We start from the raw sequence: 14,078 nt of genomic DNA, 5'->3' as shown, positions 1-14,078 counted from the left end.
AGAATTATTGAAATTCTGCAAGACAAATATTACAAATGTCTTTTATCTAAATGTTTCTGAATAATGTAAAACCTGTTGTTTCCCCATTCTGATGACGTACATTTCAGGTGAAATCCAAATCATGTCCACAAAGGCTATTTTTCAAGGTCATAGAAGGAATTCACAGTAACATTAAGCGATAAAATCCTCATTTTCTTTATAGAAATGAGTGAGATTAAAAGATGTGTAACAGTGTTTGATTGCTAGGGATAAAATAAATCAAAGGTTGTATTAGCCTCCCTGGGGTGGTTGCCTGTGTATGGGAAGTGTGTGTAGTATGCACTGTGTAATGGACTGACTGTCAAACAGAAGAATAACCCTGAAACAGATGGTTACCTGAGTGGAAAAGGTCAGTGGCAATCTTTCCCACCCTTTTCTTTGCCCTTGTGTCAGACAGGTTTTCTTTAAGAAAAGAAGTTGACAGCTACCACTCAGCGGTGCAGACAAAAACACTTAAGTGTGTCACTTGAACAGTAGGTGGAGGAAAGGCTGACAGTGATGGTGTGCGATCTAGGAAATGGGACTATGATTGGTTGTGAGATATCGTCTGATGCTAGGACAGAGCGTAAATGTCTTCTATGGGACTCTAAAAGGGATGAATTGTTGACTGACTCGTTGTTGTTGTTGTTGGTGATGAAACCTGCCAAGGCAAACTTTGAGCGTGATAGATCAGGTGTGTACACAGTCAAAAGTTTGTCTATCCTCCAAACTACTTAGAAGAACTTTAAAGAATAGTTGTACCTAAAGCAAACCATGCACCAATTTTACTTTTTTTTTTATGCCATGCTGTTTCTCATCTATAACTAAATTATAGGAAGATTTCATTCTTAATCATGTGTGCTGTAGATGCAACACTTTGCACTCAAACATTCCTTGCCTCTAAATTAATTCCAATTAGGGAAATAACCTTGCTAAATGTAAAGAAAGCCCAGCAGGCCACAAACTTGTCTTGCTAATTGTAATTAATAAAGCCACAAAGACCTCACAGAGGTCAGTTTCTACAAACTATAACTGAAGTGTGGTTAACACAGCACCCTCAAAAATGTGCTAATAGATAAAAGCTCACTGAGTTGAACAGATCCCTGATTCTCTCAGACATCTGACACAGTTGTCTATATTGTTGTTGACATAGATATAAATGCCAATGATATGCACTGCTAGTCTGCTACTGATGTGTTAAGTGTGCATGTATGTCAAGTGACGTGTGTCAATGAAGTTTCTATCTCCTGCAATAGAGTAAGGTCCAGTTCAGGATCATTGAACAAACTGATTCTGCTAACAACTGTGCATACAACATTGGGAATTTGGGCCTACCTAAATACTAATTTACAGAATAATCTTTAGATATTTTTGGTCTACCCGTTACTCATATTATTCATTTGGCATAAGTTATTGGTTGCTTGTTTGGTTCGTCAATGCATGCTTTGGATTAATCTGTGTATAAAAGATACATCTGTTGCAATGTTGTTGTTGTTTTATCAGTTGTAGATCAAACTCATTTATGCAAATCCAAAGATATATACACATAGTCTAATAAAAATGTATCTGTCATTTTCATGTCATGTCCTAGATTTGTAAGACCTTTATTTAGACATAGGCTATGTCACTTATTTATCAGTACCTAATTTTATATGTATAAAATGTATATATCTTTTGTTATATAAACATCTGCAATGAAGTGTTCGTGAGTATAGTGGATATGTTTTAAGAAGTGTCATTTAAATGTACCACACAAAATAAGACGTGTAAAAAAGTCATACACTGAAACAGACACTTTATTTTGACATCATTAAAGGACCTGCCAATAGGAAGTAGAGTATCAGCACCAGACACTAATTGCATCAGGTGTGCTGCTTATTGTTTGGCTGACAGGCTGCTATTCGGCTTTGTAATGCAGCCTAACTCCGACATTTTTGCTCACTTAAGATGTCTTCCAACCTAATTTAGACCCACTCGCTGTTAGATTTTGTTTCACAAATGGCTCTATGAAGGAAAAATGTATTCAAACTACTCGACTCCGATCGACTTCAATCTCTCAGGTGTTGACCCCCAACAACTTCACGAGCTCACACACCGGTATGTCAAAGTAAGCATTATCATCGTCCTGGGCGTGATGATCACTGTGGGAAACATTGCAGTCCTTTTGGTTATCACTTCCTCCGTGGCTGGTTGGTCCAGAAACTCTCGGTACTTTCTGCTTTCTCTCACTGCTGCAGACTCCGCATTTGGACTGCTGCTCATGCCGTTGAATCTGTGGGTCAGTCTGCTCAAGGACTACACTGAGGGCCCAGATGCTCTTTGTCACATCGTTGCCTTTTGCAATGCCACCGTGTACTCCACCTGCATGTACACACTGGCCACGATAAGCCTGGAGAGGTACATAGCAGTGTTTTACCCGCTGCAGTACTCCTCCCTGATGACAAGAAAAAGGGCTCTGCTCCTGATTGCTTTCGCCTGGTGCTTCCCTCCATTTTTACTGTCGCCAATCCCAGGCGGCATTATCCAGGTTCATTTTTCTACTGCTTCGCTGGTTTGCAATCCGACCTACTCCACCAACGCTGGCTACTCCCTCAGCCTGGCGTGTTTAATATTTTTCCCGTGCTCCATCATCATGACATACGCCAACCTCAGAGTGTGGTGTGCAGCCAAGAGACAGAGACTAAAACTCCGCAAATATGACAGTGCTCATCGCAGCAGGCACAATGTGGCATCCAGGGTACTCGTACCTGTCATGGCAGCCTACTACACCTGTTGGACACCCTGCATGGCAGCTATGATCTACAATGGTAAGCGATGAAGAAGTGGGAATAAACATTTAAACAGGCTGTTGTCAGGTTAAGATAAAAAGAAAGGACTACCACACATGCCTTTAAATCCTTTTATTTGATTATCTTTTTTTTTTACATTATTTTAGAATATTGCTTGATTATTCTTTTGTTTTGTTTAACAGTCCATTTAAATGGAAAACTGCAAAACAAGCTTAACACTTAAAATATTTGAACAACTTCATAAACAAAAAAACAATTTCTTGGTGGATTGCCTATCTCTACAGTGGATCAATGTGTGTTTTGAAGTTTTCTTGCTGGGCACTAAAATGATGATTGCTGGCAAACGTGAATAATGTATATTGTTTATGCATCAATTATCTGTCATGAGATGTGATAACTTCTCTTGAAACACACTTGTTGGTACCTTTTATAACACAGCCTAATTAAGGGTTTCAGACCTATAGCTCCGGCTATGGATGTAGTTGCTTTAAACACAGCTACAAAATAGGCAAATGTAGCAACTGTCATGTCATGTTTTTGTAGATTTTTAATTTCGAGCATTTTAGGCTGACAGATTTTAATCAAATTACAAAGTTATGGTTCAATCACAGTTTGGTGATATTGCACTGATTATAGAACCCAAAAGTATATGTTTATACCATAGAATAATTAAGGTGGTTGAACTAATTAATGTTCCCTTAATTGCTTTTCCTTTCATACAAAGGCCTCTTTGAGATGCTGAGAGAAAATAGCTGCCAGACTGCCACAGTTATTTATGTGCTTCTTGGCATGATTATACAGATTCAAGGCCAGTTTTATGACTCAAACCTTCTTTGACTTTGTCTCTTTTCCCCCAAGCGTGTGCTGTCTTGGAGTAATCAAGAATGAAAATGGTGTCACAGCTGAATATTTTTAGAAGTGAAGACCTTATTCTCCATAAGGCTGTAATTCATCTGATATGGCTGAAAATCCTGACAAAATGAAGCTGCCAGTCTTAACTGAGCTTCAAAGTGAGCTGCTGTCGAAACGCTAGTGAGCCTCACTGTAAAGTGGTTTCTGCCACTCCACTAAATCTATCGGTTAATTTCCGGCTTTTATATCCAGACTATAAATGTTAAGCTCATGGCTTTATATCATTGCTCTCTTGGGAGCGCTCGTATCTCAGGGGTGACTTTTCATGTTTCAGTATCCATTAAGCATTATATGCTCATCCATGGTTAAAAAAAACATGAATCAATGTTTTGGGTATACTGTACATGATATAAAAGCAACCAAAGCTAGATCGTTGTTTCAGTTGTGACAGTTTTTTGAGAAAAGTCAACATAAGGTCAACCACCTTTCCCGTTCAGAAGCTGCTGTTAACCGTTTAATGTTTTGTGCCCTCTAGCTGTATCAGGAAGCAGCGTACCAGAGTGGATTGAATTCGTGGTGGTCTGGCTGCCAACATCCAATGGTTTCCTCAACTGCATCTTCTACTTCTGGATAAACCGAAGCTTCCGTAGGAAATTCAGGCTCATCATCCAAAAGCTGACTCTGTCCATTTGCCCCAAACTGGCCAACTCCTTTGGGTGCAGCAGTTCTTCAAATGCACAGTTTGTGTCAGGAATACAAAACAATAACAATAGTGTTCACGAGCGATCCTCCAGTGTATCGTCCACTTGCACATTGTTGAGTTTAGCTTAGGAGAACGACCACGTTCAGGCAGGGTACGGGATGAGGTCTTGTATTGTGTCCCCAGGCTGTCAGCTCAAGCCAGATATTAGCAAGTCCATCTACAAGCTATCAATGGTAAGAAATGGGTTGCTACAGAGTGAGGTTATGATGGCAAGATTTGAAACAACCACTGTACAGTCTTTATCATTATAATTTAAGTTATATTGATCATTGTACATTTCTCCTTTTATTTTATTTTATCCATTTTCATACTGGTCACTTTTCAGTTGACTGCAACACAGGCTCAATTTATAACTTATTCTGTTTTTGTTTTATGTTAGCACACAACTTTGCCAGGACTTTAACTTTCAAAGACGGCTTCTTAAACCACCGTTTTAGTTGTTTTAGTCAGCCATCAACCTTGTCTGTGCCCCAGAAATGTTTCTTTATTCTGCAGACGGTTATAAAATCAGTCTTTTAATAGTTTAAAGTTAGCGTTTAGATTTGTTGCCTGAGTCAACACATTTCACTCCAAATGTCTGAGGTTAGTCAACTGGTTCATAACAACAAATGATATTTTTTACTTCTGTTCATATGAGACATTTGTGAGCTTACTATCTAAATACAAGCACTTTGAAGGATTGAGTACATCAGCATCACCCTCAGTTTGTTCTCTGCATCAAAGACCTTGGCATATAACAGCTGGGAGAAGTTAACCTTTAAGTCACAGCATTTCAGAGTATGCAAGGAGGAAAGTAATTTAAACAGCTACAGTGGAGAAAAGGTCATCACATTTACACTGGCAAGAGATTACTTGGCTAACTAATGTGGCTGTTTATTTTGAGATATTAAGTTGATCTAACTGATAACTGATAAACATTTTATGCAAGTTATTTTAGTGTTGGAGTTGCTCCTCGGTGACACTACGGCTCTATGTGATAAAATGTCCAACTTAAGTATGTAAATGTTTTGTAATGTTTCTAAATGCCAAATTTTAAAAGAGAGATGGAAAAGGTGTTTAATGGTTTATGGAACTCAATGAAATAAAGTATTATGTCTGGTATCAACATGTGTTGCTACAAAATCACACTATTGCATTGCAAAAACAGTGACTTATTATATTATCATGTTATAAGGTTAAGTGTCTTGCCCAAGGGCCCATTGGACATGAGGCCAACTCTACCAGCTGAGCCACAGCTGTATTGCATTACAGGGTTAAGGTTAGAAATTGTAGGGTTGTACATCTGGCACAGTCCAGCACACATCTTCATAGTTAAATGTGTTGTCAAACCAGTTAATTATCAGTGCAGGTGCTGAAAGGTCTACAAACAGTTGTGTGATCGAGCAAATACACCTCAGGGTTAGGCATTACTGTAAATTATTCTTGGCTTATTCATCTTGGTAATGTTTTTTAACAGTTTATTTCAAACATCTGATAGTGTGGTTTGGTGAATCATTTGAGTTGGATTATGCTGAATATTCTGTATCATAGTCAGTTTAGATGAATTGAGTCGGAGGTTAAAAAATGTTTTTATTGAAAAAAAGACAAGAACATCATGGTTTGGCTTGTGGATAGTAGATGACTTCATATTCATGAACATGTTTCTGCTGAGGAAATATAAACAGTTCAGCTATTCATTTAAGAAGATGACACAACTGGCCCTTGATGAAATATAGTTTCACAAAACTGGATTAAAACAAGATTGAGGTTTGACAAAAGATAATTATATAATGTGATTTGATGTGCATATGGATAGCAGTTTAGTTTACTCGGCTCTATGCTGGAATTGGGGGGAAATTGACTATTTGTTGCATGACTATTCCTTTCATGGGTTCAAGTCCTTCCGGATGAATAAAGTGTTTGAAATATTTGTAACTGTTAGAGGTGAGGATGTTTAGTGAACCTTTTAGACAGTTGTCGGAGCTGAAAAAGCCTCTTGGGATTCCCTCTGCAAACAGAAACTCGTGAGTCTGGTTCTCTGAAGGCAGGTGCATCTCTGCACTTATAGGCCGTGTGCCTAATAAAACCCAGAACCCTTTTTAATAATGTTTACCTTGTCCTACAAACATTTTTTTTTACGTATTTTATTTTCCAAGTAGAGGAGACCCTTTGGATTAAATAACAGCACTTAGAGATCATGTGGATTTCCTGCAGCGTCCATAAGTGTTTTTCGAACAGTTTGAGATTTCTGCCTCATAGGTCTCCCAGGACACTTGAGAGATGTGCATTAGCAGCCTCAGCTCTCCTTGAGGATCAGCGCTGGTGGAAATGACAGGCAATTCAGTCATGGGGAAGTAGTCTATGTGAGGGCTTCATGAACTCACACATTCATTCAGAAACATAAGAATGCTCATCATTCTCTTTAGTCCTAATGCTGCTACAAGTACTGTACATTACATCGTAAAATGACCATTGCATACAAAGCTTTTTGGCTTAAGTGAAAAACTGTCTACAGCTGAGCTATAACAAACAACTAAAACAGTTATTTTACAGAAAATAACGTGCATAAAATCAAAGGTTTCTAAATTAATAGTCGATTCGTTGTGCACATTTCAGAGAAGGACAGGGATGTAAAAACGGTCCAGATAGGTTTGTTTTCCCACCTTGGCCTCAGATGTTTCCAGTTGAGGCCAAATGAAATGACCTTAAGAAATTTTTGTGTTGTAGTGCCCACCTGTGTTCAAAGTAGGTATTGCTTGGCAAAAAATGGGAGCGCATAGTAATGAATGTTGGACTGTAGTGATTGTAATAGTGTTTCATCAAATACATTTAACATATTGCTAGTAGCTTTTTGTCTTATTCAATATCTGTTTTTTGTCGTCTTAGTAATGTGAAAGTGTTCATGGTGCACATTAAAGAAACTTGAACATTTAAAGTAGTATTAGAATTTTTCAAGTTAACTCAAACGTTTTATTCTTTTTAAAAATAATTCATGTCTGTTACAGGAGGTCATCCAGTTCTCGATACGTCCCTTCGAAATTAACCAGGAAGAAACAAGGCATGTTGATTTTTTGATTTGTGTGCCGTGCTGCTCGTGGACACTCTGCTCTGTGAGAGCTCTTGTGAAGCTTGCAGATGTAAAGGCTTTAATTTCAATCACTGCTTACTGCTCCTCTGCATGGGAGAAGTATCTGAGAGAAGCAGCCAAATGCAGGGCTGGAGTGTTATTCACTTTGTACCGCTCTCACACAGGACTGATTACACACAAATAGCTTGTAAGTATAAGAGATACAAATTGTAAGTGCATTACCACGTTATACACCTTCAGAGCATACTATCAATCATACCACAGTCTTTTTTTATGTGCTATGACCTTATCCCTTGTTTTCAACATAACCATCATTTTTGTTCCTGAAACTGTGATGATTGCCAAATTTACGCAATGATGGAACATAAGAAGGGAGTTAATCTTCACACATTAAAAAAATAAATGAATCTCAATATTTATCTTAGGTTTTTTTCACAAGTAAAACAAATATTGTCCACTTGTTTTTTGAAAGATACATTTTATTTAGACTTTCAATGACAGGAAAACGCAGTTGAAATGCAAATAGATGAAAAATGTTATTAACAGTAAACTAATCTGCAAGGAACATTGTAGTCACGTGTAAAAAATAGCAAGTTACTCTGAGAAAGCTTTAAACCAACACTTGGTAAACTGCCTTCAAATTGGTAGATGGATAATTTTTGAATATGCAGCAAAATGCTTCAATCTTGCAAGATATTAAGAAAAACACGTTACAATGCTGTTAAATACGTTAAGTGATCAACTATGGCTCTGATAACAATAGAAACGTCATTCCATAACGTAGTTCAAACCCTCAAGAGACAGATACCAGTACCATTCACCCAAAACATGAAAATAAAATGACTTACAATTAATTAAAGTTGAGAAAAATAATCATTTAAATAACAATTAGCATAGTGAAGAACAAAGCAATTTCACAATAGAACAATGACATAACATATTTGACTCCTTAAAAGTATTTACTCAGTCTCTTCAATTAAATCTGGATTATTAAATGTTTTAGGGTTGCATCATTTCATGCTATTCTACTCATCTGTTTTTGACCATTTAAACGACTTTGATGACTTAACTGTAGACAATGGAAATGGTCGACCTAAATAATTATTCTTAAAATATAATTCACCACTAATTTAGAAAAAGGACGAGACAAACATGACACAGCAATTTCATTTTAAGAATAATTATGCATTCACAACAAAGAGATCAATATAATCAAGCATTGCTTAACACAGGAACTGTGCGAGGAGTGCAGGGAATAATGTTGTGATTCACATTGAGAATGAGGCAGTAGTAACGGTTCTCGCTTTAAAACTAGCTTTAATGTAATTCAAAATAAAAACTCTTGGTAATTTATACTACTACCTTGATTTTCTGATCAGTTTGCATACTGTAATCTCCTTGGATATTTCCATAGTGTCTATCTGTGTATCTGTATAATAATTGTATATGCATACCAGGATATCAACTTACTTACTGTCTTTAAGGAGGCAAACCAGTTATGAACACACAAAAACCAAACTGGGTCAAATGCATATGTGAAAGAACATTGACATTACAACAGAAACTGAAGGCAGACAATTTAATAAAGTCTCTGTCCGAATGTCTATGGTGCACTTAAGTAGACGGACAAGAACAAAAGTACTCTATCAAACTGCTCCGCTTCTTTTCTCGTAGCAGAGGACGCTCTCACTCCTAACTCTGTGCCTTCAGTGTCTGGAGGTTTCGGTCAAACTTTTCAAGGCCTCCAGATGAAACAAAAAACAAAAAAAAGATGAAAACACGATGTCAGCACTCAGGAGGACTTGTGTTCCAAAATGTAGAAGCGATACACCACTCCAACTACGGTTGCAACGATAGCTGGTATCAACCATGTGGTCCAGGAAGTGCTGGGGAGATGAATTATAAGATATAAAGGTTTTTTAAACAACATCTTACATGTACATACACACGCATAAATACATATATGTATGTATATACATACATAGACGCACACACACGGTATGAGGAGTAATATACATAGAGCGTTACAAACTTCAGTTGTCGGGTCAAAACATCTGCCAAATGGGACAGCAGGAACTGATCTGCAGGTATTTATTTTATGTTAAAGAATTTCCCCCTGGGGTTAATAAAGTATTTCTGTTTCAACAAATTGATTGTTGATTAAAATTATCCCTGCAAGCGTTCAGCATTGCTTGCGGTCAACCCCAATAATTAAAATCGAATTGCAATACTTTTTGAATTGCAATACTTTAGATTCCAATATAAAATCCAATTGGCAACCAAGAATCACAACAAAGGCATATGGTCCCATCTCTAACGTTAAAAAAACAGTTACAGTTGTAAACAGTCACACAGCTTATTACATTTACTTACTTGGACTCTCCTGAATTTGTCTCATGTGCCTCCTTTACAATGAAAAAGGACAAATCATTAAAGAGATATTGAGCAATTTAGCAACAAAAACATTTCAATCGTGTTGTTGTTTTTTTACCTTTGCCGCCTTCTTCTGTCTGTCATCCTACAAAAAAACATTTGTTTTACTGTCTTCACAAGATCATTGACACAAATGATTAGACTTGTAAAGATGCACAGAGAAAACATTCAGTCAAGAGGAAGCAGATTGACTACAAGTGCTCAGTTCAAGAAGAGCAGGCACACACCAATCAATCACATTGTAGTAACTGTAACAACATGATCACTTAAACAACTGGGATTTTACAAAGGAAGTTGAAGAAAACAATGGCTGGATGAGACACAATAAAGCTGATAATCAAAAACAAGTGCTCCTTTGTGGAATGCTGACTCCTGTTGACTGAATACGAGGATATGAAGAAGTTCTTTGTGGAGTTTTGTGGCAGTAATTCAAAGCAGCTATTAAGTTGAAGCAAACAAAATCAAAACACGTGAAGGCTGGTTCTGATATATAACAAATCTAGAGTTATTTCTTCCCAATACGTCCGCACTATACTTTTCCTTTATTGGTTCACAATGAACACAGCTTCATCTTTCATTGAATAAGCTGCTCTCTCGATCATCTAATCTCACGCTCTGTTATTGACTTCCGTTTGCTGAAGGAGGCACACCCGTATGTTTACTCCCCACCAAATGACACGTGTCTATATGTACCAAAAAACAGGGTTATCTCGCCGTTTTCAGTGGTATGAAATTAAAGAAGACTCCTAATCATCCTTATTAGGATTTAAACCCGTGCTGATAAATCTCAGACACGCTTTAACTAACATCCACCCGCGCCGTCTCCACAAGCGAGCATCAAACATCCGAAACGACACATCTCATCCCGAACATTGTATGTTCACCACCCTTCCCTCAGGCAGGCTCAGAACCTAAGTCGAAGTCAATCTCGCTCACTTATTATTGGTGTAAAAATAAAGAGTATATTGAAGCTGATGATAAAGAGCTTTCAGTATTATCCAGTAACACAAAGAATTCAAATCATCTCAAGTTTGGCTGTGTTTGCGTTTCCACATAAAGTGTTCACTTGCTGAGAAGGAAGTTTAAATGGTTATTTATTCAAAAGTTTAACTAGAAAAAATACTACAGGATAAAAAGTTAATGGAGGCTGGATCTTACCATGTGAAGCTCCCCAATGTAGTACTGCTCAAGCATCTCCCTGGCATCTGTAGAGTGACCCACATCCTCAAAGCTCTCCGTGGCGTCTGCACCCGCCTGCTCCAACAAAACCTCCTCTCCTCCAGGATGCTGAAATCATTGACTGGGTTAAAGATACTTCAACTACATACTTTACTTAGTTGCACAGAACTCATTGAAAATCACAACTAATTTCTATAGTTGAGTTTAAGTTAAATAGAAGACAAACATCGCTACACTCAAGAGCACAAACTTACTCGGGAATTACCTCAAATAGACCTTTAGATGTGGAAAGTACATAAACCTAAGTTATAGCTAATTTATATAAACACCACAGTTTAAAGCCAAAATGATTCACTTTTTCGTCACTACAAACATCCATTAAGTTATTTTGCAAATGGTTTTTTTTAAGCCAAATAAAATAAACTATAATAGTCATTCTCCGTCCTAACTAGGTCTTAATTTACTGTTGATTTTGTCCCTGAATAGATTGTCTTTGCGTCTGTTCTTGTTGCAAAATAAAGGTCCCTTTTAGAAGACAATGACAGTTATGCAAGGCTTAATTGCATTGCACTCACACAACAGCCCAAAAGTAAATAAAGTAGCTCACAAAAAAAAGCTTCAGCACATTTCTGATAGCAGATAAGAACTTTTACAAACAATATTATTGTGTAGCCTCAGGAGTATTGTTCAGTATAAAGCCCTTTATGTTGGATGTAGAGAAGTAAACTCACTCCTACACTTATCTGGCTTGAGTATGACATTAGCTCATTTACACTGCTGCTTATCCTTATCTTACAGATGTAATAGTTAGGTGAAGAGTCACAAACTCCAGTGAGATAAGATTCCTGGAAAGCATTTATTTACATTATCAACTGGTTACTGCAATAATATTAGTTACCACTCGTAGTGGAGCGACAATTATGTTGCTATTATGGATCAAATATGCAGTCAGGGTTTGTCCTTGTATAACTGTTAGCCACGTTAGCAAACGATGGCAGGAAGTTCATGCTGGTAGGAGTTTCAGGGAGGTTTTTACTTTCTAGCAAACAAAAGAAAAGTTTGCGTTGATGTAACCTTGTTTAAAGCAGATTCATACCAAGACTGTCTGCAGACACAACCCGTCAATGTGAACGCTTAACATCATTGTTTTTTATTTCCAGGAAGTAGCGTTTGTATAATCAGAAAGGAGGTACAAGTTAGGTAACATCAACATTAACATTAATACATTAATAATCGATACATTATTTTCTGTAGTAGACGGAGAGCATTTCTTACCTCTTCAAGGAAACTTGTGATGTCGTATACTTTCTCGTGGATGATGAGCCATGTGTCACTGCTCATATTATGTACTCTTATATCTTCTAATGTGTAATATGTGACACCATCTTCTGCACTTTCGGGTATTTCTTCAACACCAGTAGTATTGGCTGTTTCGCTTCCTTTATTTAGGAGGTTATCGTTGATTTCCTCGCCCATCGTAACGCTAATAACGAATAACGTAATGTGTGATGCCGAGCAGCTTGCTAACGTTATCACCGGTTAGCCAGGTAAGGCTAGCTTCGTCGAGATGCTTTTACCTCTGGTTATATTGAAGTTACTTGGTCTGAAAATCACCGTAGAGTCGCTTTTAACGTACACAACAATGTTACCTTACAGATGCAAACCAATTCTAGTTATCCAGTAGTTGTTCTTGAAATCCAAAAAACACCCCGAACCGGCTCATCAGCAGACATGTGAAATTGACCAATGACAGGCATGTTACTAAACCACACAGCGCAAGCATGACATCTAACCAATGAGACGGAGCCTTACAGAGGGGAGACCAATCAAACTCGACCACTCGATGATCACGAGACAAGGAAGTGTCGCAAAGGTTGTTAAATGTGCGCTGTCAGTGCGCATATGACTTTTTTTCTTTCTAATGAGGTACCTTGAAGGGTGAATGCGGGTCTAATCCACACATTGTATTTGGAATATTTTGAATTTTATCAACACATAAGACTTTTCGTTTTGCTAAAAATATATTGTTTTTGGTGTTTTTGAAAAAAACAAACAAAAAAACAAAAACAAAAAACATTCTTTATTATTTTAAACTGTAGCCTGTGTGCATTTGTTGGCTGTATACGATCCAAAACCTGCCATCGAACAGTTTAATCCCAATAGAGAACACACCGCTTTCTTTTTAGGTGTGAACAAACTTTTTGGCTCATCATGACTTCTCATGTGATGCTTTTGACTTGAAAAACTAAAAATCTCACAGACATTGTATTCAAACACTGCTGCTTTTATGTTTCATGCCAATTTTTGATATTATTTAGAACCCCCCCCCCCAAAAAAAACAAAAACAAAAAAAAAAACAAGATATATTTCCTGATGTCTGAAATGTATTCTTTAAAAGTTCAAACTAATTTAACTTGACTCATAATGTTTCAAGGACATTAGGCTATTTCAAGGAATGGTTGTGGCTAAAGTGGAATACCTCGTTGTGACCATAGATCTTGTCTTTCTCCATTAAAAAAAAAAAAAGAGTGTCCCCTGATTTTGATATAATCTTTTGAACAACCCACAAAATATAATTGGAACAAATGGAAAAGCATGCACATTCTAATATAAATGTATCGCACGCTGAATTCTTCCATTGTGATTCAGACATTAGGGTGATAATGTTGAAGATGTGGGCTCATTGTTTGGTAGTTTTAGGCAAAACTTTAAGGAGTGACTCAAGTGTGTCGTGCTGTGTTATGGCTGGATTACTACAAAAGACATTCAATTCATCCTCCTTGTACATCACAGTAATGTTATAAGGTAATTTTTGGAGGCATTTGAATGGCATACTAACGTTTTTTTGTCCATATGATTTATAAGACTCAAAGGGTGTGACAGAAAGTCATAGCCATCACATAATGCAGCTTTACAAAGTTATAGTGGATAATCTTTAATGACATAAATGGAAATCTACAAAGCTTCTTCCATTACC

The 14,078-nt window shown here is 37.2% G+C and overlaps 2 protein-coding genes across 3 annotated transcripts; one reads left to right on the top strand and one right to left on the bottom strand.

The window, feature by feature from the left end:
• Positions 1-1,822: 1,822 nt before the first annotated feature.
• LOC306821642 (histamine H2 receptor) lies at positions 1,823-5,385 on the top strand. 2 transcript variants are annotated; one of them, XM_079340185.1, is made up of 3 exons: positions 1,823-2,115; positions 2,256-2,825; positions 4,195-5,385. In XM_079340185.1, exons 1-3 carry the CDS (start codon positions 2,025-2,027, stop codon positions 4,488-4,490), a joined length of 957 nt encoding a protein of 318 aa, XP_079196311.1. In that variant the 5' UTR covers positions 1,823-2,024; the 3' UTR covers positions 4,491-5,385. The 2 variants fall into 2 exon arrangements, with proteins under 2 accessions (XP_079196311.1, XP_079196310.1); XM_079340184.1 differs by having other exon boundaries at positions 1,824-2,825.
• A 3,401-nt stretch (positions 5,386-8,786) lies between these two features.
• On the bottom strand, positions 8,787-12,917 carry cyb5b (cytochrome b5 type B). The gene is made up of 5 exons (XM_079340415.1): positions 12,377-12,917; positions 11,081-11,209; positions 9,981-10,007; positions 9,863-9,894; positions 8,787-9,375 (listed from the first exon to the last, which is right to left on the bottom strand). The coding sequence occupies exons 1-5, from the start codon at positions 12,575-12,577 to the stop codon at positions 9,282-9,284; spliced, it is 483 nt and encodes a 160-aa protein (XP_079196541.1). The 5' UTR covers positions 12,578-12,917; the 3' UTR covers positions 8,787-9,281.
• Positions 12,918-14,078: the final 1,161 nt, after the last annotated feature.

This window comes from Symphodus melops (genome assembly GCF_947650265.1).
Source record: "Symphodus melops genome assembly, chromosome: 3".
Classification (NCBI taxonomy): domain Eukaryota; kingdom Metazoa; phylum Chordata; class Actinopteri; order Labriformes; family Labridae; genus Symphodus; species Symphodus melops.
The sequence above is the reverse complement of the archived record's forward strand: the minus strand, read 5'-3'. Positions and strand labels throughout refer to the sequence as shown.